Below are 27,903 nucleotides of genomic sequence, written 5' to 3' on the forward strand. Positions count from 1 at the left end.
ACAAAAAAAAAAATTGCCAACTATAAATTCTATACCTGGCAAAACTGTCATTTGAAAGGGAGGGAAAGGGCAGGCCATGGTGTCTCAGCAGGCAAAGTTCTCGCCTACCATGCTGTGGACCTGGGCTCAATTCCCAGTGCCTGCCCATGCAAAAAAAAAAAAAAAAAATATGTATATATATATATATATATATATATATATATGTATGTATATATGTATATAAGGGTGAGAACTTCCCAGAAGATGACCAAATAGAGTAGCTCAAGATTAGCCCTGCCCCATGGAAAAGTTAGAGAAGGAACAGGAGGGCTACTGAGATGATGATTTGGGAGTATGGCTGACCTGGGAGAGCCTTCTGCACCACATGGGGCAGCCCTGGTTGCAGAGGCCAAGGAACTAAGAGGCAGAAAGCTAGAGGCTGGTGCAGAGGCACAGAGCCTGCGGGAGTGCATGGGCGGAGTCAGGGACTAGGAAGTAAGCCAGGCCACATTCCTTGGGTGCCCTACCCACACCGGTGCAGCCCCATGACTGGCAACTCACCCCACACCCCCGGCACCCAAGCCCTGTCACCCGCTCCTATTCCCTGTGCTCCAGGCACCCTCACCCGACCAGCCCCCAGTGCATGTACCTGCCCTACACCCCCACCCCAAGTGCAGCCCAACCCACCTCACCTGAACCCCTCCCGAGCACTAACCACCCCTCCCTGTTGTCTCCAGGCTGTTGCCAGTGCATAAAGGCTGCTGTCACTAACCTCCATACCTAGGCTACCCCTGATCCCTGCCCATAGTGTCACACAGCCTCACCCTGTGCCCCCTTCCCAAGCTCTGTGCAGCAGTTTACAGCACTATAGGCCCATGCATGGGCTCAGGCCTGCTATCATGTCATTTAGCTGTGGGAACCACACTTTACAGCAGTCCTAGAACTGCACATGCACACAACACTCAGCCACACTTCCCAGCTCTGAGAAAGTGCTAATCTGCACAGCCGGGTCACATCTGCCCCCAGTCCATGAAGGCATAATGCCAACCTACTGCCACAGCTCTACACATGTGCACAAAGGGCCCCATGCCTTAGACCAGTGCCTATCCAGGTTATGCCCCCCAGACCAATGCACCCACACAACTACATCCTCCCTGGCCACTGGGCACCCACATTCACAAGCATCAGTGTAACATCCTTGAAGCAAATCACCTCACTGAGTGCCCCACCCCATACCCTGCTCCCTCCTGTACAACAATCCTGCAAACACAAGGCCTTTGACCACTGAAAGAAATCAACTCCCAAAGTAAATCAATCAAGGTATTTACATATTGTGAAGACAGCAGAAGCTCACTAAGCATATCACAATAAAGGCAGATATAGCCCTGCCTCATGACTGAATTAAAACACCAGAAGAGACACAGACATTGGAACAACTAATCAGAGATGTTCATACAACTCTACTTAATATAATAAGTGGGATAGCAAGTGACATAAAGGAGATCAAGAAGACAGTAGAAGAGTATAAAGAGGAATTTGAAAGAATAAATAGAAAAATAGCAGATATCACAGAAATGAAAGAATATGTCGACCAAATAAAAAACATACTAGAGGCATACAACACTAGATTTGAAGAGACAGAAGGAAGAATAAGTGGTATAGAGGACAGGATAACTGACTTCAAAGACCCAAAACAGCAAATAGCAAAAAAGGTGGAAAAATTGAATTGGATCTCAGGGAAATGATAGACGAAACAAAGTGTACAAATATAAGAATCATTGGTGTCCCAGGAGGAGATGAGAAGAGTAAAGGGTTAGGAAGAGTAATTGATGATACCGTGGGGGAAAATGTCCCAACCTTCATAAAAGACATAAATATACAAGTCAAAGAAGCCCAAAGAACTACAAACAGAATAAATCCAAATAGGCCTTCCCAAGGCACATGCTAATCAGTCTGTCAAATGTTAAAGAGAAGCAGAAAATCCTGAAAGCAGCAAGAGAAAAACAATCTACTATATACAAGGAAAATCAAATAAGACTGAGTTCAGACTACTCAATTAGCACCCTGGAAGCGAGAAGGCAGTGGCATGATATATTCAAGATCCTGAAAGAGAAAGACTTCCAGCCAAGAATTCTGTACCCAGACAAATTATCCTTCAAAACTGAAGGAGAGATTAAAGTTTTCACAAAGAAGTCCTGAAAGAAAATGTCAACAAGAGACCAGCCCTACAAGAAATATTAAAAGGAGTTCTGCTGGCTGGAAAAAAAAGAAAAAAGAACAAATCAACAAATTCAGCAAGGTGGCAGGATATAAAATTAATGTGCAAAAATTAGTAATATTTCTATACACAAGCAATGACCTAGCTGAGGAGTAGTTAAGGGAAAAAAATCCATTCAAAATAGCAACTAAAAGAAACAAGTACTTTGATTGTACTTAACTAGAGACATAAGTTCCATGTACACAGAAAACTACATAATATTGCTAAAAGAAATCAAAGGAGATCAAAATAGGTAGAAAGACATTCCTTGATCATGGATAGGAAGACTAAATATAGTTAAGATATAAATACTCCCCAAATTGATCTACAAATTCAACACAGTACCAATCAAAATTCCAACAACCTACTTTGAAGATTTGGAAAAGCTAACTACCAAATTCACCTGGAAGGGAAGAGACTCCTAATAGCTAAAAGCATCCTAAAAAAGAAGAATGAAGTGGGGGTATTAACACTACCTAACTTTATAACCTTTTATAAAGCCACAGTGATCAAAACAGCATGGTACTGGCACAGAGATAGAAGCATTGACCAATGGAATCAAATCAAGAGTGTGGAAATAAACCACCAAATCCATGGTCAACTGATTTTTGACAAGGCCCCCAAATCCTCTGAACTGGGACAAAATAGTCTTTTCAATAATTGAGCATGGAAGAACTGGATATCAATACCCAAGAGAATGAAAGAGTATCTGTATCTTACACCCTACACAAAAATTAACTAAAGTGGATCAAACACCCAAAAATAAGAAGTAGCACCATAAAGTTTCTGGAATAAAATGTAGGGAAACATCTTCAAGACCTAGTAATAGGAGGTAGCTTCCTGAACTGTATACCCAAAACACAAGCAAAATAGATAAATGGGAACTCTTCAAAATCAAATGCTTCTGTACTTCAAAAGACTTCGTCAAAAAGGTGAAGAAGCAGCCAACTCGATGAGAGAAAATATTTGGAAATCACATATCAGACAAAGGTTTGATTTCCTATATATACAAAGAAATTTTACAACTCAACAACAAAAGAATAAATAGCCCAATTATAAAATGAGCTAAAGATTTGAATAGGAATTTTTCTGAAGAGCAAATACAGATGACTCAAAAGCACATGAAAAGATGCTCATTTTCACTAGCTATAAGGGAAATGCAGATCAAGACTACACCTATAAGAATGGCTAATAAACAAACAGGAAACTATAAATGTTGGAGAGGATGTGGAGAAACTGAAACACTTATGCATTGATGGTAGGAATGTATAATGGTGCAGCCACTATGGAAGACTGTTTGGCAGTTCCTTAGGAATCTAAATATTGAGTTGCCCTATGACCCAGCAATAGCACTACTTGATATATAGTCAGAAGAGCAGAGAACAACACACAAACAAACATTTGCATTCTGATGTTCATAGCAGCATTATTCACAATCGCCAAAAGATGGAATCAAACCAAATGCCCATCAACAGATGAGTGGACCAACAAAATGTGTTATATAAGTAGATGGAATATTATGTAGCAGTAAGACTAAATGATATCCTGAAGCACATGAAAAGATGGATGAGCCTTGAAGACATAATGCTGAGTGAAAATAACCAGACACAAAAGGATAGATACTGTATGATTCCATTTTTATGACCAGCATAAAGGTGTAATCAGAGGCTTATAATATAGAATGTAGGGGACTTAGAGATGCATAGAAGCTAGAGATGGGTGAACCGTTGAACTCCAATGTAAGGGAATATATAGGAGTGAAAGTGGTTCTCTAGTGGGTCTAGAAGTAATAGTACCATACTGAAGATGAACAAGATTGAAAGGGATTGTATAGGCCTATGTGTCCCCCTGCTTAACACTAGAGATATGAATTAGTTCTCACAAGAATTACTTCAAAGATATGATTCTTGTACAAAGAGTGTTTAAATCCAGAGTACAGGGGGAAACTGCTATTGCCTGTTTTGAGCCATGTTCAAAAGGAAACCATCAGCACTGCCACAGCAACTGCAGAGGTAAATAATGAGGGGAGGGACAAGAGTTAAGAGGAGGTTTAGATTTCCTATTTGGTAAGGGTGTGTTTATTGGTTTTCTGTCTCTTGGGAATAATGGAATTATCTGAAATTGAGAATGTTGACGGACTATAGACTTTGGGCCTCTACATGATGCCCAATGAAGGCAGGTAGATGAAGGATGCACTGACAAAGAATTAGATTGGCAAACGATGGTGTATACTTATGAACAAAGGTTGTGCTTCTACAAAAAGGAACGATGTCATGAGGCATGCAACGATGTGAATGAACATGTGGGACATTTGGTGAGACAAAATAAGCCAGAAACAAAAGAACGAGAATGGTGTGGTCACCTTTAGAAAATGCTTATAAGAAAATAGGGGCCTAGATTGTAAACTGTTAGAGCAAACACATTAAGTCCAGAGTGGTGATTATTATATTTCTGGATTTTGAGAGGCTGTTTTATATATATAACCTGATATTTAGAGATAAGAACGAAGCTAAACAGGTTGGGGTTGAAGTAATTCAGAACATAGGGATAAGGAAGACAGTGTCTGTATTTTAGAACCACATGCACTCTTTGAGACCAATGAAGAAAGGGTTATTTGGTCTGGAACTGAAATTTTCTGTAGTGCATAATCTAATTCAACCTATCTGTATAGCTCATTTGAACAACTGAAACACAGGAAGCACAGAATAAGAAAGAAGCCCTTTAATCCTGTACAGATTATTGTAATGTCTGGATACATCCTAGAGTATATTAAGCAGCTAATCAAAAAGTATTGGCAAAGTCTCCTTAGGGAGGGGAGAAAGAATATGTAACTATTAAACCTTCCCATCAGGGAATCCCCTGATACTATGTCAAATTTTAGGGACACCTAAATCGATAAGTCATATCCTCGATCATGAGGCTTACTCTTGTGAAACTTATGTAGGTAGTGGAGAAGTTTAGACTACCTGTTGGCATGCCTAAGAGTTACTTCTGTTGTTGCTCAGATGTGGCCTCAGTCTCTCTAAGCCCAACTCTGCAAGTGAAATCATTGCCCTCCCCACTATGTGGGTCATGACATCCTGGGGTGAAAGTCTCCCTGACGACATGGGAGAGGACTCCCAGGGATTAATCCAGACCTGGCACCATGGGATCAATAATTACATGCTGACTAAAAGGGGGGAAAGAAGTGTAATTAATAAAATACCAGTGGCAGAGAGAGTTCAAATAGAGTCGAGAGGCTTCTCAGGAGGTTGCGCCTATACAAGCTTCAGTTAGACCTTGCTACCTATCATAACCTGCCAACCCCCAACCAAAAACATTCCAGCCAATCCTAAAGAACACCTAGGGCAATATATAAGAATCCGTGAAGGTTCTATGCACTAAAGCTACTTTCCAGAAATCTACAACCTTCAGATGTGTCCCTGGTCCAGATAAGTCCTGAAACCTAGCCCAGCCTCTCCAGAATATCAGATAGTTCCATCTCCCTACCCCATATTAATGATAGACCCTTCCAATATAAAAAAAATGTAGAATTGCCATAGCCTAAACACCCCTGAAGAGAGGTATAGAAAGATCAAAGGTGATGGTGGAGTTATACTTGAAGATAGGATTTAACAATTGAATATGAATGCTGAATCATTGAATTGGTATCTCTTTTAGTCTCTGGTATTTTAGAGCAGCTAGAAGTAAAAACCTAAAGTTGTGAAATTGTAACCCGTGTCAAAGTTTGAAATATGTTCTACCACTAATTGTGATGCTGTGCTTTGAAATTTATAGCTTTTTTATGAATATGTTATTTTTCACTAAAAAAGAAGGAAACAAAGCAATTGTGATGATAAAAAAATATTTAAGCCCTCTAGCCTCCTATATTCTGGAGCAGCTAGAAGGGAAAATCTGAGAGGATCGCATGGTAGTCCATGACAAACTCTGGGATCTGTCCTGTAACCACTTGTTGAAGAGTGTTTTGAAAACCATTGCTTTCTTATTTCTTTGCTTTGTGTATATGTTATCTTATACAATAAAAAAAGCTTAAAAAATTAATACTTATCACTTCTCTCATTTATTGTGAACCTACTATAATCCAATTACATGAATTATCTCACTTAATTTTTTATAACATGATATGAGGTATTTGTTTTTATTATCCAGGTGAGCCTTTTCAGCTTCAAAGAATTTACAGGGCTTGCCCAAAATCCTGTAGTTTACAACAGGCAGAGATAATATTTAAAGCCAGTTTCTTTCTAGGTATAAATAAAAAAAAATGTATTTTACTAAAATCTGAAATGACTGGCAACAACTCATGGCTTTGTTACATTGAGCAGGGCCGAGTGGAGGAAATTCACTGGCTCTGTGCCTGAGGATTCATTAGTTTCAGAGTTTGGCACAAGAGTGCAAACATTCCATCAGCCTTCCTTGTTTATAGTAAGGACTACATTAAAAGAAATCTTGGTTTTATAAATAGATTTTATTTTGTCCCTTTAATCATTTTTTGGCAATCATGCTGACAACACACATTGACAAATGCTTACAAATACAAATGTACTGTCCAGTTCCCCAAAACAGCACCTTCAGAAAGAGATTTAAATGCAATACCCCTACAGTATTATTGATGTGGGAGATGTTTTCCCCCCTGTAAAAAAGTACCTTCATTTATGACTTTGTCATAAAAAGTCAAACACACCACCAGATAATAGTAAGAGCTCCTTCACTATCCACAGTCACAAAAGAAAGAAAATTTCTGGAAGGAATAATTTCCAGAAGAAGCAGTTAAGCTACTGCTGAACAATATAAGAAGTCTTAACAGCATGGAATCTTGGATCATATTTATCTTTCCCTGGGGAACTACTACTTATTTTGTGGAGAAACCTGGGCTACTTTATCTTTATCTTTTTTCTTCTATATTTATGCTTAGAAAAATGAGGTAAAATTTTTAAGAACTCATGAATGGCGTTTTCAAAAAAAGTTTTAATGTTTGATTAGTGCTCGGAAAGTGGAATGAAATTGCATTTTGCACATATTATTTTCTCCATTTAAATACAAAAATACTGTAGGGGAAAAATTGATTATAAATAGTTTTATAATATAAAAGTTATAAATATTTTTATCTAACTAATTCATCAGCTACATGTTTTGGAGGAAATTACCAGCAAGGTAATTAATAAAATTGTCGTTATAAGGAAAACATACTTAAATTCTTTCATCACCACTTACACTCAAAGACTTATGATGGGTAGGGGAGACAAAAATGAGGAAGGCATACGCTTAGGGATTTCTTAATCTAGTAAGGACGACAGCATGTAAACAAACAATTACAACAATAAAGAAGCTAATATCTGTCACCTTAAAAATTCTAGCCCTGTCTAAAACCAACAATCTACCTACTCCTTGCCTATCCCAGCAGCTGAATGTAGTTGAAGAAACCCACATGGCCAACCTGATATGTCTCACTTTAAGTACTTGGATACCAACCTCAGCTGGGCCCTTCACGCTGCCTGCTACAATCTTCTTCCCAATTCTTTCATTTTTTCCCTCTTTTAAACAACTGTTACATACCTTCTCCTTGGTCCTTAAACTTCCAACACCCCCTCCTTTTCCCCTTCTCTCTTAGATGACTGAGAACTTTACGAGAAAGCCTGTTTCGAGCCTCATGTCCACCCGCCACCTGCATCTCTGCCATGGTCTTTCCTTCATTCCAGTCACAGTGGATGTGCCATGCTGGCTTCTGGGATCAGCCCCCACATTGTACCAGACCCCATCCCCTCTGACCTGCACAAGAACCCTGCTCTCCAGATTCTCTCCTCCCTCTCCTCAGTCATCAGCTTTTCATCCATCTGCTGAATCATTCCCATTAGCATATAAGTATACTCTAATGTATACCATCCTATTAAAAAAAAAACCTCTCTCCCATGATCCCATAGTCCCCTTTAGCAGTCACTCCATTCCTCTAGTATTTTTGACACAACAAAACTTCACAGAAATTCTCAAAAGATGTATAAAAGCTTGACGTTTTTACGTCCTCTATTTTCTCTAGAACTCACTGTAATTAGTCCCCACTATGAAATGGAAAGCACTTGTCAGGATCACCAGATTGCCAAATTCAGTGGTCTGTTCTCACTTTTTGTCTTATTCACCCAGTCAGCAGCATTTGACACACTTGATCACTCCTTCCTTCCCCCCCCCTTTTTTTAAAAATATATTATCTGTATTGAGATAATTCATATACCATAAAGTTCACCCTTTAAATTTACAATTCAGGGATTTTATTGTATTCATAGAGTTATACATCCATCACCACACTCTAATTCCAGAACATTTCATCATCATTCCGAAAAGAAGCCCCCATACCCATTAGCAGTAACTCTCCATTCCCTCTTACCACTCCTACCCCCCAGCACTTACTAATCTATTCTATGTAACTATGGTTTTGCCTTTTCAGGAAATTTCATATAAATGGAATTGTACAATGTGTTTCCTTTTGTTACTGACTTCTTTTACTTAGCGTAATGTTTTCAAGGTTCACTCATATTGTAGCATGCATCAGAACTTTATTCCTTTTTATTATGATGGAATAATATTCCCTTGGTATAGATATACCACATTTTGTTTATCCAGTCATCAGTTGATGAACATTGGAGTTTTTTTACCACTTTTGGCTATTATAAATAATGCTGCTAGGAACATTTATGCACAAGTCTTTGTGTGAACATATGTGTGCCAGTTTGGAAGGATTATGTGCCCTAGAAAAGCCACATTTTAATCCTGATCCATCTTGCAGAGACAGCCATTTCTTTTAATCCCTATTCAGAACTATAGGTTGGAAACTTGATTAGATTATCTCTACAGAGATGTGACACACTCAATTGTGGGTATTAAGCTTTGATTTGAGGGAGATGTGACTCCCCCCATTCCTGAGTCTTGATTAGTTTACTGGTATCCTTTAAATGAGGAAACATTTTGGAAAGAGCACCAAGAACAACTGACCCACAAGCCCACAAGAGCCCACGCAGCTAGAGACCTTTGGAGATGAAGAAGGAAAATGCCCCTCGGGGAGTTTCATGAAACAAGAAGCTGGGAGAGAAAGCTAGCAGATGTCATCATGTTCACCATATGCCTTTCCAGTTGAGAGAGAAACCCTGAATGTCATCAGCCTTTTGGAACCAAGGTGTCTTTCCCTGGATGCCTTACTGTAGGACATTTCTATAGACTTGCTTTAATTTGGACATTTTCACAACCTAGAACTGTAAACTTGCAATTTAATAAATTCCCCTTCTTAAAAGTTGTTCTGTTTCTGGTATATTGCATTCTGACAGCTAGCAAACTAGAACAATATGTTTTCATTTTTCTTGCATACATACCAAGACGTGTAATTGCTGCGTCCTCTAGTAATTCTGTATTTATTCCTTCCTTCGTGAAATACTTTCTTCATTTACTTTTCAGGACACTCTCTTGATTTTGTCTTTACCTCACTGTCTACTCTCTTTTTGACTCATTAACTGGGTTTTCTCTTTCTAATTTCTAAATGTTAGAGTGCTTTGGCAATCAGTTCTTAGTTCTCTCTTCTATATAGATTCACTTTCTAGGTGGTGTCTTCTAGCCACTTAATTTAAATTAGCATGTACATATGGAAGACCCCCAAATTTGTATTTGAGTTCAAGCCTCTCTACTCAAATCCAACTGCCTACCTGATATCCTCCCTTGGGTATCTTATGTTGTATCTCAAGCTTAGCATGTCTAAAGCTAGACTACTGATTTCCTCTCCAAAATCTGCACCTCCTGCTAAGTTTCTCAGCTCCATCAGTGGCAGTTCCATCCTTCGTTTGCTCAACCCAAAAACTTTGTACTCATTCTTGATACCTATCTGCTCCACATCTACTGTCGAAGACATCAGCAAATGCTGTTGCTTTCACCTTCAAAATACATGCAAAATCTGACCTCGTCTCATCATCTCCCCTTGTACAAGCTCCCAGCACCTAAGTAACTTCTGGCTGGTCTCCTTCCATCCACTCTACTCCCTCTACAGTCTCTTCTCAGTGGCAGTAATGATCCTTTAATAATGAAAGTCTGATCCTGTCATTTCTCTGTTCAAGATTCTCTAATTTCTGATTCCCTTGGGGTAAAAGCCAAAATCTTTAAAATGCCTGCAGGGCTACATGATCTGTGCTTCCTGCTATTTTACTTACCTCATCTTGGCATTTTCCTCTCATTCAACTCCAGATACAATAACTTAATTGCATTGGACCTTTGCATTGTTCTTCTTTATTTGGATTGTCTTCCCAGATATCCTCCTGAGGCACTCTATACTTCATTTAAGTGACTGAGACTGCCAGTGGCCCCCCAATATCCATTTTCTATTTCTTCTTTGCAATTGAGAGAACACAATTTTAGCTGTGTACATTGCTGCACAGGGGTAAGACCACTTTCCTAGTTTCCCTGGCAGCTTCTATCACCATATGACTAAATTTTGATCAATAAAAGTAAAACACCTATGCTGTGTTTTAAGCCAAAGTCTCTTCCTTACGATGAGAAGCATACCTTTCCTTGGCACTTTCTCTATCCTGCCATGTTCACAACAGTAAACCAAACAAAGTTCCTCCTTCTTGGAATTTGCATTCTAGCTAGGGGGAAAAGACAAACATAAGTAAATATTCAATGTGTCAGGTGAGTGTAGGTGCAATTGAGATAAATAATATAGGTTCAGACAGATGCAGGGATGTGCTAAGAAGAATTCTGCTCTTTATTATATGCATCTGATACAGTGATACTTGAGAAAAATCCTACATTAGTTAAGATTAGGTTATCTTACATATAATATAAAACTCCAAGAAATGTTAACTTAAATAAGACAGAAATGTATTTCTCTCAAGTAAAAGAAACCTATTTATCATCAGACCAGGGCTAGAGATAAGTCATGGAGGTTGCTAGAGATCCTGGGTCCTTCTGTTTACAAACTCCACCATCCCTGCCCTGTGGTCTTCATTGTAATCATTCTAGAGATTGCTACTGTACCATCTGCTTTCCTTAGGGGCCAGAGAAGTTCTCCTTGGACTATTATTATTAATTCAGTTTGCTCTGGATTTTATAGCTTATTACTTTGCTTTTCATGTCTTGGTCAGGAGAAAAGGGTTTTATAAACCAGTTTTCCTACTATCTAATTGTACGATGTTAGACAAATCGGTTCAGCTCTCTCTACCTCTGAACTTCGTTTTTTTTTAAACATGGGCAGGCACCGGGAATTGAACCTGGGTCTCCTACTGAACTTCATTTTTGAAATGAGGTTGGAGTGGATCCCTCTTCAATTCTAAAATTGAATGGTTCTAAAATAATCATTTAATTTCTTAATTTTCCTCATAAGTTTTCATGCATAAACATGAAACTCGTATGACCAACTATGAAAAACAATTCAAATGTTTAGTGTTAAGCTTATTTGTATTTTAACAGTTTTTTTCAAACCCCCCCAGGAGGTATTATTTACTTCTTGATAAACTTATAAACTTTGAATATGCAGCATACATTATTCTAAAGATTTTTTAAAACTTCACCTGCCTAGACTCCATCTCTGAAATATTACCTAAGACTCAAAATGGAGTGGTGGGATGAATTTAAGTGCCTGTACTTTCTTAAATCTCAAAAAGATATCCTAATATGCATCCCTGCATAGAATCAATACTTAATGACATTCCATCTAGTTTTAGCTGCATCACTTGGCAGCAGGATTTCAAAGAACACCTTATTTTAAGAACTCGTCGCCCAGCAATCTGTGTACTCCCATCTTCTAAATTATCAAGAACTTGAAGCCAAAGATTTCATTTAAGATTAGGTGACAAACTTAAAGGTAAATGTTCAACTTTTTTTAAGCAAAATTTTATATTAATAGAATGAAAATTTGTGAAAGCCTTTTATCTAAGTTCCTAAACAACTTAGAATAAAATTTTTGCCTGAATCTTTTCCTGAAAAAAGACATGAAGTCAGGAAATTGACAAGTAACTTTGTAAAATAGTAGATGGAATCATGTCACAATTAATGAGACCTCACTGTAATGCCATGTACAGATTTACCTTTGAGTAGCTTCTAAGAGGTGAGGCGTTCTTGAGCCAGAGTCCCAAAACAGATGGATCTACCATGCAGCCACATAGCCAAGCTAAGTTCAGTTTCCTGACCTATGATCTTTTTGTTTTGTTCTGTTTTGTTTTTTTTTGCATGGGCAGACACCAGGAATCGAACCTGGGTCTTTGGCATGGCAGGCGAGAATTCTGCTTGCTGAGCCACTGTGGCCCATCCTCCTGACCTATGATCTTACATTTATAATTCCTGTGCTTTATAAATTCACATTCTTTCCATTCCTATACCATAGCTGTTTTTAAATTGATTTATTGATTTTTAAGACTGAATATAAATAAATCTTCTAAAATAAGACTAGTGTTTATAAAATAGTATTAATATGCTTTATGTTATAAATAAATAAACCATTTTAATTGTTTCTAGGAAAACTGTAGATGGCATCCTTTAGTCCATTTGCTCATTCATTCATTCATTCATTAAGCAGTTATTTAAAATAGCTTACTGTTTGCTGGAGGCTGTTTTTGGAGGCTAGGTTACACCATTTAACAAGACAGATAAAAATCTCTGCTGTCATGGCACTGATATTTTGCACAATTTGGGGCGGGAAGGGAACAGAAAATAATTGAGGAAAACAAAGTGCTAATGTGTTTATTTGCTTGGGTTACACTATGAAGCTATGAGTGACGTGGGCACCATAACTTTCTGTCATTCTTATATTTGGATGAACTTTTTAAAAATTATGAAATTCTGTCCTTTTATATATGAGTAATTTTTCTAAACAACTAAGTTAAATAGAATTTCTACTGATGTACAGATTTGCTGTAAAACTTTTATCAAGAAGAAATTTAATTAGTTTACCTTTGTTTAACATTGACCTATTTTTATTAAAAAATAAATAAATAAAGATATATGCAAGAAACTTCCCTCCAAAGTTCCTTTAAGCATGCTAATAACTCTCAGAAAAAAAATTTTTGAGGCTCTATTAGCTAGCTAGCACTGAAGCCAGCACATAATACATTTATCAAATTATTTATTGGGAGAATTGCAGTACTGTTAGCAACCAATCCTCATTTTTTTGAAGAGCAAAAGTAAACATTTTTGAGCAAAAACAAAGTTGTTTTTTCTGATTTAGAAGGATTTTTTAGTTCTTTTAACTAAAACATCTCTATTCTATTTTACTTCCTCATTTCTTCTTATGAAGCATTAGGAGTGTAATGAGTGTGAAGAAAAGGAAAGAGGCTTTGCCTGCTTCTTTATAAGTAACAGTGGAATAGAGAGAAAAGGTCAAGGATAATGAGGTAGTGAATTTTATTTAGAAAGTCTAAATGTTGAAAGTTAACTTTGGGCCTCTGGGGCTGCCATTTTTCAACAACATCTACTCTCTGGCACCTCTGCTGGGCTTCCCCATGTCTACATGATGAGGCAGAGCCAAAGATATGGTGAGGCTTACTCAACCCCAGATGTGGCCCAGGATGGGCTGAGCGCAGAAGATTAGCTGTAAACAGCTTTTGCTATTTTGGATATGACCAAAAGTTTGTAAATCTAAAGTCTTAGAAAAAAGCAAATATTTCATCGATACTATTGAAACATAAAAAGGTAGATCATTTGACCTTTAACTGGTAATAACAAATGCTGTTTAAAGCATAACCAATTTGATCATTTTTGGAGAATAGTTCACATATGAAGACACTGATTTTCAGCACAATTGATTTATTTAGTGAAAACGTAAAACTGGCTGTCAATGCCTGTGTCTTCCTGTATAATACCTTTCCATGGATCGGCATGCTACCTTTTGGAAATCATTAGCAGCTATTTAAAAATGCAGCTGTGGTCTATGATTTTCTCTCCAGGCTTACTGAAAAGGTTTCAATTAACAAAAAGCCTCAGCAATTACCACAACATTTTGTTGGTGCTTATTTAGATGAGATGGATCAAAGTAAAAATGACCCATCATCTGCTTTCTCCAAAGACTGGAGAAAACTGGTTTTCTCTGTAGGTGAACTCATTATTGCTGGAACTGGAACTATAACCAGTATGCTACAATGGGTGGTTCTTTCAATGGCTCTTTATCCTAACATTGTTCTCTTGGAGAACAGCTGGCTCAGATGGAAATGTTCTTGGTTTTTACCACATTGCTTCAGCAGTTTCACTTGTATTTTCCACATGAACTAGTGCCAAATCTCAATCCCAAGGTAGGCATGACATTGCAACCCCAGTCTTGTCTTACCTGTGCTGAAAGACACTGAATGTGCATAGATATTTTGGGGAGCAAGGCTGTCTGTATTTTTGCCTCACCCCTGAAACTTGTTTAGTCTAATCAGTGTGTGTGTGTGTGTGTGTGTACACAAATTATAGTATCATAAAATCAAAAGAGCATAGACCCATCTTTAATAACTAGACTAAAGCAATACAGAGCATTAGCCAAGCTTTTTTTTTTCCAAGTTTTTATGATTTCTAAGGTAGAATTCTTCAGTCAAGGAAAACACTGGTGCAAATGACAGGTATTGCCTAAGATGCTAAGAAGGGCCAAGGTTGTCCTAAACCAGGCTGGATTTTTCAGCCTCTTATCTAACACCAGGTTCCTCTCATGCCTTCTTGAATATATTTTGCTTCTGTTCTGGAGTGTTTTGGTTCCAGTTGCCAGCTCCCTTCTGGACAGGTACCAGCACAGCTCAACAGAGAATTAAAAAAGAAATTAGAACCCAAATTAATTTGTACTACAACAGTGTTTAGGCATGGTGGCAAATACATGAGAATCAGTAGAAAGAAAGGTAATTCAATAAGGTAAGATACTTTAGTAATGTAACAGTATATAAAACTAAAATACAAAAAAAAAATCAAGAAACAGTAACCAGTAGAAGCTGTATGGAAGAGAAAGTACCATTTCTCAATGTTAATAAAAATAAAATATGAAAAATAAATATAACAAGAATTTAGAAAAGATAAATGGGCAATACATTAAAATATACCTAAAGGCCCCAAAAGGAGTCTTGAACAAATGGACAGTTACCATGTTCTTATAAAGATATCAGTTCCATCTAGTTTAATATATAAATTTAATGTGTTCCTAATAAAAATGTCAATAGGTTGTATTTTTCCCTTGAACTAGACAAGTTGTTTCTAAAATTCACATGAAAAAGCAAACAAGTAACAACAGCCACAAAAACTCTGAAAAAGAATATCCATGTGTGATGTTTGTCCCATCAGTCATTGAAGTAAACTATAAAGCTTGAATAATTAAAAACTGTGATAATAGCATGAATAGACAGAAAAGTGGAATGAAAAAAGAAGTCTAGGAATAGATCCAAGTAGGAATATCAGATCAGTGGAGCAAAGATGGATTTTTAATGATATTGGGACTACTATAGTCATTTGGAAAACTGTTAAAACTTCAAATCCATATCACACACCATATGCCTAGATACACTCCAAATAGATCAAAAGTTTAAATGCATAATGTGAAACCATCAAAGTACTAGAAGAAACCCCAGGTGAATTCCTCTGTAATTTTGGAATGAAGACGCTTCTAACTATAACTCAAAATCCAGCAGCCAAAAAAAAAGAAAAAGATTGATACATTTTACTGTATAAAAACAACCAAAATCTCTGCCAGGCAAGCAAGATCATAAGCAGAAATAAATTGGAAAAAAATATATGTCTTATTACAAACAAGGGGTTAATCCCCCTAATATTATAAAAATATAGACGAGAAAGTTCAACAATCAATTAGAAAACAATGGTCTGAAAGGGCAAACTGTAGTGTGTACATACAATGAAATATTGAGCAGCTGCAAGAAGAAATGAAGTTGCAAGGCATGTGCATAGGTGGATGAACCTTGAGGACAGAATGTTGAGTGAAATAAGCCAGACATGAAAAGACACATATTGTAACACCTCACTGATATGGACTAACTGTAATGTGAAAACCCTGAAAATTGAATTTGAGAGCATAGGTTATCAGGGGAAGGCTTATTGTAAAGGTTCCTAGATCGTAAGCTCTTCAGCAGTCACATCCTGAGTTGTAACTATTATTTCTAAATTTTGAGTTGCTGAGCTTGTTGTATATAATCTGTTCATTCCCTGGAATTTCAGGTATGTGTCTGATATGTGAGACTCAGAGCCAGATTTCTGCAGCTATGAAAGTCAGCATTACCCTATACAGCAACTGTCAAAAAAGTTGAAAAAGAGATCAGACCAGTTAGAAATATGAATGAAGCTGATCTAGTTAGGACTACAGTAAATCAGACTAAAGGGTAAAAGTTGATAATGACTGTGTTTTGAAACTTCAACTTCTGTGTGAAACAAAAGAAAGACATGCTTATTTGGTGCAAAATTTGTATTTGTCTGTAGCACACTAATTTAACCTGTATAGTCAGTTTATTTGAATACCATAATTACATGAAAACCAGATTAGGGAGTGCAGTCTTATTGGTTTGTACACGTTACTGTGATGACTCGATGCATCCCCGAGTAGTCTGAGCAGAAAATAAATATTTGCATAGTCCCCTTGAGAGACAGGGGGTAAATGTGGCAATGTTAAACTTGCCCACCTGGGGAATTCCTGATGTTCTTGCAAGCATTGAGTACTACCAATTTAATAGGCGAAGCCTTTGATCTTGGGGCTTGCACTAATGAAACTTATTCCTGAAAAGGAGAAGCTAATCCTACTTATAATTATGCCTGAGTCACCCCCACAGAAACTTTTGTAGCTCAGATGTGGCCTCTCTCTCTAAGCCAACTCTCCAGGGAAACTCACTGCCCTTCCCTCTCCATGGGACATGACTCCCAGGGTGTGAGTCTCCCTGACAACATGGGACATGACTCCTGGGATGAATCTGGACCTGGCATCTTGGGATTGTGAATGCCTTCTTTACCAAAAAGGGTAAGAGAAATGAAACAAAATAGTTTCAGTGACCAAGAGATTTCAAAAAGTCTCTAGATGTCATTCTAGACATTATTCTGATGCAGTATATAGATATCCCTTTTTTAGTATTTAGTGTGTTAGAATAGCTAGAAGGAAATACCTGAAACTGTCAAGCTTTAATCCAATAGACTTGATTCTTAAAGATAATTGTATAACTATATATTTTCACAGTGTGACTGTGTGATTGTGAAATCCTTGTGGCTGCCAATACCTTTAACTAGAATAAGAACAGATGAGAAAAATTAAAGACAAAAAATAAATAATAGGGGGAGAATATGGTGTATGGGATGTTTTGGGTCTTTTGTATTTTTATTTTTATTCTCATTTTTTTTTGGAGTAATGAAAATGTTCAAAAAGTGGTTATGGTGATGAATGCACAACCATATGATGATACTATGAACCACTGATTATACACTTTGGATGATTATATAGTATATGAATATCTCACATTAAATTGCATTAAAAAAAGAATGCAAAAAAAAGTTAATTTGCCACAGCAGAGTTTCTGGAATAAATGAATGCAACAAAGCGGCAAGGTACAAGATCACCATGCAAAAATGAGTAGTGTTTCTATAAACTAGTAACACACAATCTGAAGGAGAAATCAAGGAAAAAAATTCCTTTTACAATAGCAACTAAAAGAATCAAATTTATAAGAATAAATCTAGCCAAGGATATAAAGAACTTATATGCAGAAAATTCCATGTTCGTGGATTGGAAGTTTAAATATTGTTAAGATGTCAGTTCTATCCAAAGCAATTTACAGATTCAGTGTAATCCCAATCAAAATTCCAGTAGCCTTCTTTGCAGAAATGGAAAGCTGATCATCACATTTCTATAGAAGGGTAAGGAGCCTGGAATAGCCAAAGCCATCTTGAAAAAGAAGTACAAAGTCGGAAGACTCACACTCTGATCTTAAAGCTTCTCACAAGCCATAGTAATCAAAATAGCATGATGCTAGCACAATGGTAGAAATAGACCAATGGAATTTAATTGAGAGTTCAGAAATCAAGCCTCATTATGGGCAACCATTTATGGGCAACTCATTTTTGACAAGGTGCCAACTCCACTCAATAAGGAAAGATTGATCTCTTCAACAAATAGTGCAAAAAAACTGGACATCCGTATGCAAAAAAAAAAAGAAGTTGGACCCCTACCTACAGGTATTTGCATGTCAATGCTCATAGTGACATTACTAACAGTAGCTAAAAGATGGAAGTGACCCAACTGTACATCAACCAGTAAATGAATAAATAAAATATAGAATATGCATACACTGGAATATTATTCAGCTGTAGAAAATTATGAAGTTCTGATACGTGCAACAACGTGGATGAACCTTGAAGACTGTGTTGAGTGAAATAAGCCAGGCACAAAAGTACAAATATTGTATGACCTCACTGATAGGAAATAATTAGATTAAGCAAACTCATAGTCAGAATCTGGAATATAGAGTACCATGAAACAGGGTAGGGGTATGCAATGGGGAGTTAATGCTTAAATTGTACAGAGTTTCTGTTTGGGTTGATCATAAAGTTTGGTAATAGATAGTGGTGATAGTAGTACAACATTGTGAACATAATTATCAGCACTGAATTATATATTTAAATGTAGTTAAAGAGGAAATTTTATGATATATATAATATGTTACTAGAGTAAACATTTAAAAAAATGAAATTATACAACACAAACTGTGAACCCTGTTATAAACCATGGAGTATAGTTAATAGTACAATTATAAAAATGTTCTTTCATGAATTGTATCAGATGTACCATTTTAATGCAAGAAGTTAATATTAGGGCAGTATGTGTACTTTTGGCATGATTTTTCTGTAAACCTACTTCTCTAATTTAAAAAAATGCAAAAAACATATTAACTTTGCTGCTTTCTTCCCTCTATCATAGTCTTCCTTCATCATTTAGACCTTGAATATAATTTTCAGACATGTTTTATCTACCTCTCAAAATATCTTATGATGAAAATAGAGTCCAAGAAAAGAATAAATTTATAGTTTTAAAATGTGAACACAGCAGCTTCTAAGACCAAAACATTCATTTATTGTGCTTAACCCTTAAAATGTCATTTATTAATAATACTATATTGTATTTATACATTATGCATTACCCTATAGTTGATTCACATGCACATTACTTTTCTAGAAAGAAACTTAGAGTTAATGGGAGAACCCATGTCTCCTACAAAAAGGAAAAGGACCTCTGAATTTTAGAAGGGCAGGATTTACCCTCCAGGAAACAGAATCCCTCCTGTTTCTAATTAGTCCTAGCATTCTCTTGTTTCAGTCCTCCAGGGCAGTTAATTCCTATCCTACATTCTCCCATGGAAGAGAGGACTTCTGCCTATGGGTAACTGTTGCCCCATTATAGTGACAGATTTATATGAGGGCAGTGGATGAAAATTTGAGGCATGTTATTTTATATGCCTCTTTTTTTTATTCAGTCGCACCAATTTATTAGAGTAAATCCATACCGAATATCACAGATTTTCTCTGGTCCTGAGTACTTTGTTCAGTTTTTAAAGATGTATTTTAAAACATTTAATATTGATTATGACTTTTTTTACTTTTGAAATTTAATTCAAGTGCATTTTAAGTACAGTGATGAATCACATTTCATTGGAGTATATACTTATCTCTTTATGCATTTTACTTGCTAACTGAGCTCATCTTTCTCATGACAAAAGCATTTCACAGAATTTTGTCAGTATCATTTTAATGTCTGCATAATCCTTTATCATATGGATGTAACATAATTTACGTATTGCAGTAATGTGCCTATTTAGAATGCTTACATTTTCTCCTATTTTAATATAAATATGATGACCACATTTACTCATATATTTTTGTTCTCATATCTGATGTTTTCCTATGGCTGTGTTCTACAATGGTCCGGTGTATGTCACAGAGGTAAATTTGAAAAAAAGAAAGTTTCAACTGCTAATGCCAAAAGAAATAAAAAGAGTTACATTATGGGAGGTAGCATACCTTCTGTTGAAAAACACTGTTTTCTCTTGCAATTCTAATGTTTACCATGTAACCAAATGCACAGAGTAGCGGTCATGTACAGGTACTCAAGCCTGACTGGGTGCTGACTGCAGTTCTCTCACTAACTCCCTGGACAAATGATTCAAAATCTCTGTGCCAGTTACCTCATCTGTGAAACTGTAATAGTTTCTGACTTCTTGGGTTGTTGTGAAAATTAAATGGGTTAATTTATGTAAATCTCTTGACACCATGTCTGGTACAGAGTAACTGCTTAATAAATGTTTATAACAGAAGCAGCAGCAGCATTTAAGAAAATATGTCCTAATAAGACATTCTCGAAGGACATTCTTCTCTTTTTTATTCCCATGGCATTTTAAACACTAAGGTAGTTCAAAATGTTTCTCAGACAGTTAAACTACTCTATACCTGCAAATACATGTCTGGGAATGTACCCTTTTTTAAGATTCCTGGAATTGTTTGTGTTTTAGTTGTACACATAAATCACACAACATGTACCTAGATCCTTATCTTGAATAGCCAGTGGCAGAATTCTGATGAGCAAAATGTTTTCATAGACAGTTTTGAGACTTTTATAGTTTTCCCTTCATGGACAAAAGTTATAATGAAGCAATGATGAAAATAATCTAGGTGTTTTGTAAACTACTGGATGTCAGAGTGGATGATGTGTATGGTTAGTCATGTCTTCAGTGGAAAGAGAAAGCTGGTTACCCTAGACAGTTTCCCACAACCTTAGCCATTTTCCTACTGCAGCCACTACCTCATGAAGGAGGCTGCAGCCAGTCTCTCCAGGGACATTCCCTCTGTTTATTATACTACAACTTTCTACCCTAACTCCCCACATGGAGTCCCTGCCCAGCAGAACTCCACTGAATTTCAGAGAACCACTAGCTACTCTTGCTAGACAAGGCAGGCCTAACTGGCTACCTTCATTCATTTCTGCTAAATTTATGGCTCATCTTGGCCCATTATGTCTTAATGTACCAATGGCAAAAAAAGGATGGAACCTAAAGAAAAGTAAATAAAGAGAGACGTTGCCTCAATGCAAGTTACGTTTTTACTCTTCTCTCTAAAGCAGGGTATCTCAAATCTCTGCACTGTTGCCCTTTTGAGCTGAATAATTCTTGTTGTCGGGCCCGACCTGTGCATTGTAGGGTGTTTAGCAGCATCCTTGGCCTTGACCTGCTAGATTATAATAGCTTCCCCAATGCCCATTCTGGCAACCAAAATTGGCCACAGACAAAATTGGCCACAGATGAGAACTGGAGCTCTAACAGCCACACTGTAATTGCATGGGTCCCCTTATATCCCTCGAAGAGGAATAGGAAGAGAAGATGGGGGTTGGGAAATAGGAAGAGGAGGAAGCTTTAATCTCTGTCTTCCGAGATCTGGTTAAGGCCAAATGACCTAGAAACATAAAACAGCTAAGATTGAAGTATCGGGCAATTTATAAACAAGTATAGATTGTTATAGAAATTTAGAACTGGAAAATTTCATTAAAACCTGAGGTTAGAGAAGACTCCATGGGCAATAGATTCTTATCTCAACCTCAGACAAAGTTGGGATTTGGTTAGGTTTCAAAGCAGTTGGTGAGTGGCCAACAATGAACAGATGTCATTTCAGATGAAGGAATAAGCATGAGAAAAGTCCCAGAGACTAGAAAAACCTTCCAATGTAACAAATAACATTGATCCAAAGGGTGTATTTTTCCTGCAATTCTGACACATCCCTGGAAAAAGCATATTGGTTTTATTTACATTCTTTATGACCTGAAATAAGAGAATATGAGATTATTTCTGGGATTGGAGGGAGTATAACCTCAGATATAATCTGAGAAGTCAAATATGTCTGGTATTCATTTGGCACTTGTATGTGTTGCCCATGCTTTCAGAAATCGAAGAGAACTAAAAAGTAATATTTTTCCTGTTTATTGCCCTAACCAAAAATCTGTTAGATCATACTTTAATCTACAAGAGAGAATTGCACTGTAAACTCATAGCAAACTGGTGTGTGTTTTGTTTACTGGTAGCAAATATTTTTGGACACCTTTCTGAAAATGACATCCTTTATTTGAATGGTTCTCAGCCTTTTTTTCTGTCCCTTCCTGTGCCAGTTTGAAAGGATTGTGTGCCCTAGAAAAGCCATGTTTTTATCCTGATCCATTTTTTAATCCCTATTCAGTACTGTAAATTGGAGACTTGGTTAGATTTTCTTCACAGAGATGTGACACACCTAATTGTGGGTATTAGCCTTTTATTAGAGGGAGATGTGACTCCACCCATACCACATGGGTCTTGATTAGTTTACTGGAATCCTTTAAAAGAGGAAACATTTTGGAGAGAGCCACAGAGCCACAGGAACCAGGAGAGCCTCACAGCCAGAAACCTTTGGAGATGATGAAGGAAAATGCCCCCAGGGGAGCTTGATGAAACAAGAAGCCTGGAGAGAAGGCTAGCAGGCATCACCCTGTTCATCTTGTGCTTTTCCAGTTGAAAGAGAAGCCCTGAATTTCATCGGCCTTTCTTGAGTGAAGGTAGCCTCATGTTGGTGCCTTAATTTTGACATTTTTATAGCCTTGCTTTAACTGGGACATTTTCATGGCCTTAGAATTGTAAACTTGCAACTTAATAAATTCCCCCTTTTAAAAGCCTTTCTGTTTCTGGTATATCACCTTCCAACAGCTAGCAAACTAGAACACTTCCCAATTACTTCTTTCCTTCTATCCTGATCACAAGTCTGATATACTCCTGTTTTAGTTTATTAAGCAGCTGGAATGCAATCTACCAGAAATGGAACGGCTTTTAAAAGGGAATTTTTTAAGTTGCAGGTTTGCAGTTCTAAGACTGTGAAAATACCCAAATTAAGGTACTAACTAGAGGTTGCCTTCACTCAGGAAAGGCTGATGCCATCCAAAGTACCTCTGTCAGCTGGGAAGGCACTTGGTGATATCTGCTAGCTTTCTCTACCAGTTCCTTCTTTCATAAAGATTCTCCAAGGGTGTTTTCCTTCTGCATCTCCAAAAGTTTGTGGTCATGTGGGCTCCAAAGCTTTTTCCAAAATGGTTCTCTCTTAAAAGACTCCAGTAAGCGATCCCACCTTGAATGGTGGAGAGATATTTCCATGGAAATCACCTGATCAAAAAATTTCTACACTCCATTGGGTGGAGCACATCTCCATGGAAACAATTAAAAAGATACCACCCAACAATATTGAATGAGGATTAAAGAAAAGGCTTTTCTGGGGTACACAAAAGTTTCTAACTATCACAACTCCCATAATTTCTCAACACATAGAATGAATGAATATTCAGAAGAGGGGTGGGCCTAAGGAAGATTTGTATCAGAATCGCAGAGATGGGTATGAGCCATGCATAGTTGGAAGTTTCCCCCTTCAAAATGTTGGTATTGCCTCTTCTCTGTAGTTTTACTTTACGTTACTTTAAATACTATTCTTAGCTTGATATTTTTCAGCAATGTTATTAATACATTGGGTTATTAATAAATTATCTTTCTTCATTAACTTAGTTTGAGAGAATTTTGAGTTTGCCACCTTTTTTTTTTTTTTTTCCATTTTTTTTTCTAGATCCCAAAGTCCAGGAGTGAGGGATCTATTTGGGTCCCCAAGGTACCACAACCAGAACGGTCTGATGGGATTCCTCGGGTCAGCCTGCTACTAACTCGTAGAAAACCCTGCTTGGATGACATGAATTTAGTAGAGAAAAAAGCCAGTGGTGCCAAGTTGGTATCCAGGTTAGCATGTTTCCTTTATCTATGTGACTGATACTTCATTGTCCGATCTGATCTGTGTGCACACATATGAGGTGTGTTTGAGCATACCTACCAGTGGGCCCAATAGGAAAGAGAACAGTAAAAATATGTAAAATCCACTCTAAGTTTTCAAAACTTTCTGATAGTTCTTTTCATAAAGGTGTTCCTGTTTTGCTTTATTTTTTGTATTAAAACAAGTTATATAATAAATAGAACTACACTGGATTCACAGTTAAAATCGGGCCTTTTGAATGCCATTTGGCTATTTGGGTGCCTTTTCTTAGTATATTCAGCAGCAGATAGTATCTGCAATTTAAAGTGGAAATTATTGTTATTACTAGAACCAACTCTCTCAGACAAAACTTGAATGTTGTTTTTTAACCATTAGGCTGTGCATTAGACCTGAAAGCAAACTTCTCTGGTATACTTGAACAAAAAGCCATGCAATTTCCTTGAAATAGGTAAAACGGAGTTTGAATCTTATTTACTCTTAGCATATAGAATTTTCCTCTTACAAACTTTTTATCATTTATTAAAATATATAACCTGTTTCTGAAATAAATATTCCATTCCAAGTGTTAGACAAAGAGCTTCAGGGAACTGAAAGAGATAAATAATATAGTTAAAGAGCATACGACTTTGGGCTGCTTTATAAAACAGATGGAATTTGAGCTAGATCTTAAAAGAGGAAAATAATTTAAATAGGAAGAGAAAGGACAAAGTCATTCTAGATAGGTGTAGTTAGGAGGCATAATGGATATCAATCACTCTTAAAGAGATCTCAGAGAAGAAATTAGTTGGAGATAAGGCTGGAACTTGTGGAGTGGGGCCAGAGGACGTTGAATGCCAGGTTAAAGTGTTTTGCAGTCAGCCTTTCACCTACTGGACAGATGTTTCATGACTGACCTCTGTTTTTCAGGACCTGCCTTGAGATAAGCAGTACCACTAGTGAACAAAGCATACCAGGCCCTCGTTTAGGGACCTTACCTTCTAATGTGGAGGAGACGTAGAGATACGTAGGCAAAGTCTATAAAGAAGATGATTTTGGATATAATAAATGAAGGGTATTGAGGAGTTAAAACAGGTTAATATGATAGAGTGACTCAAAGACAATTTTAGTTTGGGTGGTCAGGGAAAGCCTGAGCCAAGATATGAAGGTAGAGGAGAAGTAGCAAAGAGCCTTATGAAAATCAAGGAAAGCATTCTAGGCAGAGGTTAAATGCAAAAAAACTAAGGTAGGAAAAGCTGGGCTTTATCTCATAAATGATAGGAAGCCAATGAAAGCTTTTAGCTGGGTATGGGTGGGGAATGGGTACTGGTTTGAAGGCAGTTAATAGTTTGGGTTCCTTCAACAGATGTCAGTCTTTATTGACAGTTGTGTGGCATTTACTTGCTGGTTGCTGGGGATTCAGAGAAGAAAAACATAATTTCTGCACTTGGGGAGACAGAAGAAAAGTAAATAAAAATTCAATAATGATCATTAAACACAGATCTATTAAATGTCTGTTTACATGCCAGGCACTGTGAAATGGGCTTAGGATAAAAACAATAGGATGTAGGTTCTCCTCTCAAGAAGCTTAAAATATAGTTCACATCTTGGGTGCACAGGTGGTTCAGTGGTAAAATGCTCACCTTCCATGTGGGAGACACTGGTTCGATTCCTGGACCTGGACCATGCACCCGAAAAAAGAAAAAAGAGTAATTCAGAGTGCTGTGCGAGGCCAGAGGAAGGCCATGGAACCAACACGGAAGATGAGGATGATGAAGGATAAAGACAGGAAGGGCTTCTAAGACTAGAAGATAAGTCGGCGTTTCCCGGGCTAGGATATAAAGAGAAGAGTGTTCCTAGAAGAAAAATTCTGCACAAGGACCTGCGGGGCAGTGAGGGCAACTTAGAGGATTGTAAGAGCAGTAATTGATTCAGGGCTCCAGAGTTTAGAATATGTAGAGGAGATGAAGGTGAGTTAAGAGATGACACTAAGTAGGTCAGATCATGGAAAACTGTTCCCCATATTAGGGAGCTTGAATATTCTCTTGAGAACGATGGGGATGATATTTGCAATATAAGAAGGAAAATGATAGCAACAGACATTTTTAAAAGTATTATGTAAGGACCCAGAATGATGCAGAAGAAAATAATAAAAGGGGCAATAAGAGGAGCTGGGAGACCAGCAAGGAGGTTAGTAGAGTAATCCAGTACAAAGTAAGGGCCCTCATTCAGTCATTGTTGGATATTGAGAATGAGGAGGTATGGACAAGTCTTTTTCACTTGAAGGAAAGGGAGATAATAAGTCATCTTCAGAAGAGGACATGGGTTGGGTTTTTGTTTTGTTTCGTTGGGATATTGTAATATTGTAATTAATGAATTGTAGACAGGTTTGCATGCTTAATGGACAGAGCTAGTGGAGAGGAAATATTGATATTATAAACCAGAAGACAAGAGAATAGGACTCCAGGAGGTAATCCAGAGAACAGGTGGCTGGGCTGTCCCTGGTCTCTGGACAGTACAACTGCACAGGTCCTCTTCACAGTCTAAGCCTAGGTGAACCCTGCTCGTTGGCATTGCTTAGAGCACAATATGCACAGCCGAGTGAGAAGGTTGTAATCGGCAAAGGAGTTAGCCTTGATCAGTACAAAAATTTGAAAAGAGTGAGGGGCACAGGTATACAAATCATATATGGGTAGGAAGAACACCAGACAAAAATTTGTCTTCTCAAGTTTAACCCCCAGGATCAAGTGGTGGGGGTGGCAAGAGCTAGCGTAAATGTTATTTTACCAAATGATGTTGTAAAGAATTATTCCAAGAATGTCTTAAGTGAAATAATGAAAGGAAAATGTCAAATGTTTGATATTTATATAATTATTATTCATCCAATCAGATAAATAAAATTAAAATTTCCTCCCTTGTAAAGGTAACAAGACAAAAGCTTCCTGTTCAGAAAATAAGCTTGTACTTTTCAGGTTCAATTCAAGAAGTAAGACTGTGCCTTCCCTTTAACTACTCTGTGTTCCTCAGACAGCATATTATATCCCTAGTTAAAACAAATACATATTTTGATTAAAAGTTCTCATACACATTCCAATTTTTTAAAAATACAGCCTATAAGAACTATAAGACTCCTTCACACTTGGCAGCCTTAAAAGTGCAGATAAAACAACAACATCCATAATTAAACCTTGGTAATCCTGATCAAGAAGAAATTCATTCAATTTCCTTTCTCTAACCATAAATGCACTGGATTTCCCAAGGAGCTTTACTTTTTATTTACTGCCAAATAGATTGTGAGACGAATTATCAAAAGACAGTTGGAGAAAATAAAAATAAATTTTAACTAAAAAGGAATTAAAAATGTATATATCTTTGAAGTAATTGAATAGATTCTGTGCCAGTTTCTATTCTAAAAATGAGCTTACGAAGCTGTTTTCATTTGCAGCTACTTGCCAGAACAAGTTATTAGCTAGAAAATTTTAAATAAACAAACAATAAATGTGAATATAAAATATTTTTGGTTGCTTGTTTATTTATGTAAAATAAACACATGCATAATGACCTTTTTCTAAATCTTTTTTTTTAGGGAAATTTCTACTTTTTTCCTTAACAGTTTATTAATTTCCCCAGTCTTAAACACAAATGTTGGCAGTGTACATTGAGTACATTGTTAAACTCCTACTCTTTGATACAATATTTACCTAGGCTTACCAACTTTTTTTTTCCCCAAGGAATTTCCAGAGGCATTTAGCTGTGCTTTTCCTAGTATTGAATTTGCTTTATTTGCTCACTGAAAAATGAAAATAAATAAATAATTAACAAAACCTATTCTTGTTTGACCTATGATCTGGCAAGTCTAATTTATTTTGCAACCAGAAAAAAATATCATTCTGTTTGCAATTGTTAAA

The 27,903-nt window shown here is 37.0% G+C and overlaps 1 protein-coding gene and 1 pseudogene across 6 annotated transcripts in view; both read left to right on the top strand.

Moving 5' to 3' along the window:
* FAM13A (family with sequence similarity 13 member A) overlaps positions 1-27,903 on the top strand; it is a 344,433-nt gene that overhangs the window by 195,556 nt on the left and 120,974 nt on the right. For all 6 annotated transcript variants that reach the window (XM_077142873.1, XM_077142872.1, XM_077142870.1 and 3 more), the window contains one exon: positions 23,822-23,988. In XM_077142873.1, coding sequence (XP_076998988.1) covers positions 23,822-23,988 — 167 coding nt within the window. The remainder of the gene's footprint in view (positions 1-23,821; positions 23,989-27,903) is intronic.
* Positions 13,621-14,541, top strand: LOC143668526 (vitamin D 25-hydroxylase pseudogene; annotated as a pseudogene).

This window comes from Tamandua tetradactyla, chromosome 24 (genome assembly GCF_023851605.1).
Source record: "Tamandua tetradactyla isolate mTamTet1 chromosome 24, mTamTet1.pri, whole genome shotgun sequence".
In the NCBI taxonomy this organism is placed as follows: domain Eukaryota; kingdom Metazoa; phylum Chordata; class Mammalia; order Pilosa; family Myrmecophagidae; genus Tamandua; species Tamandua tetradactyla.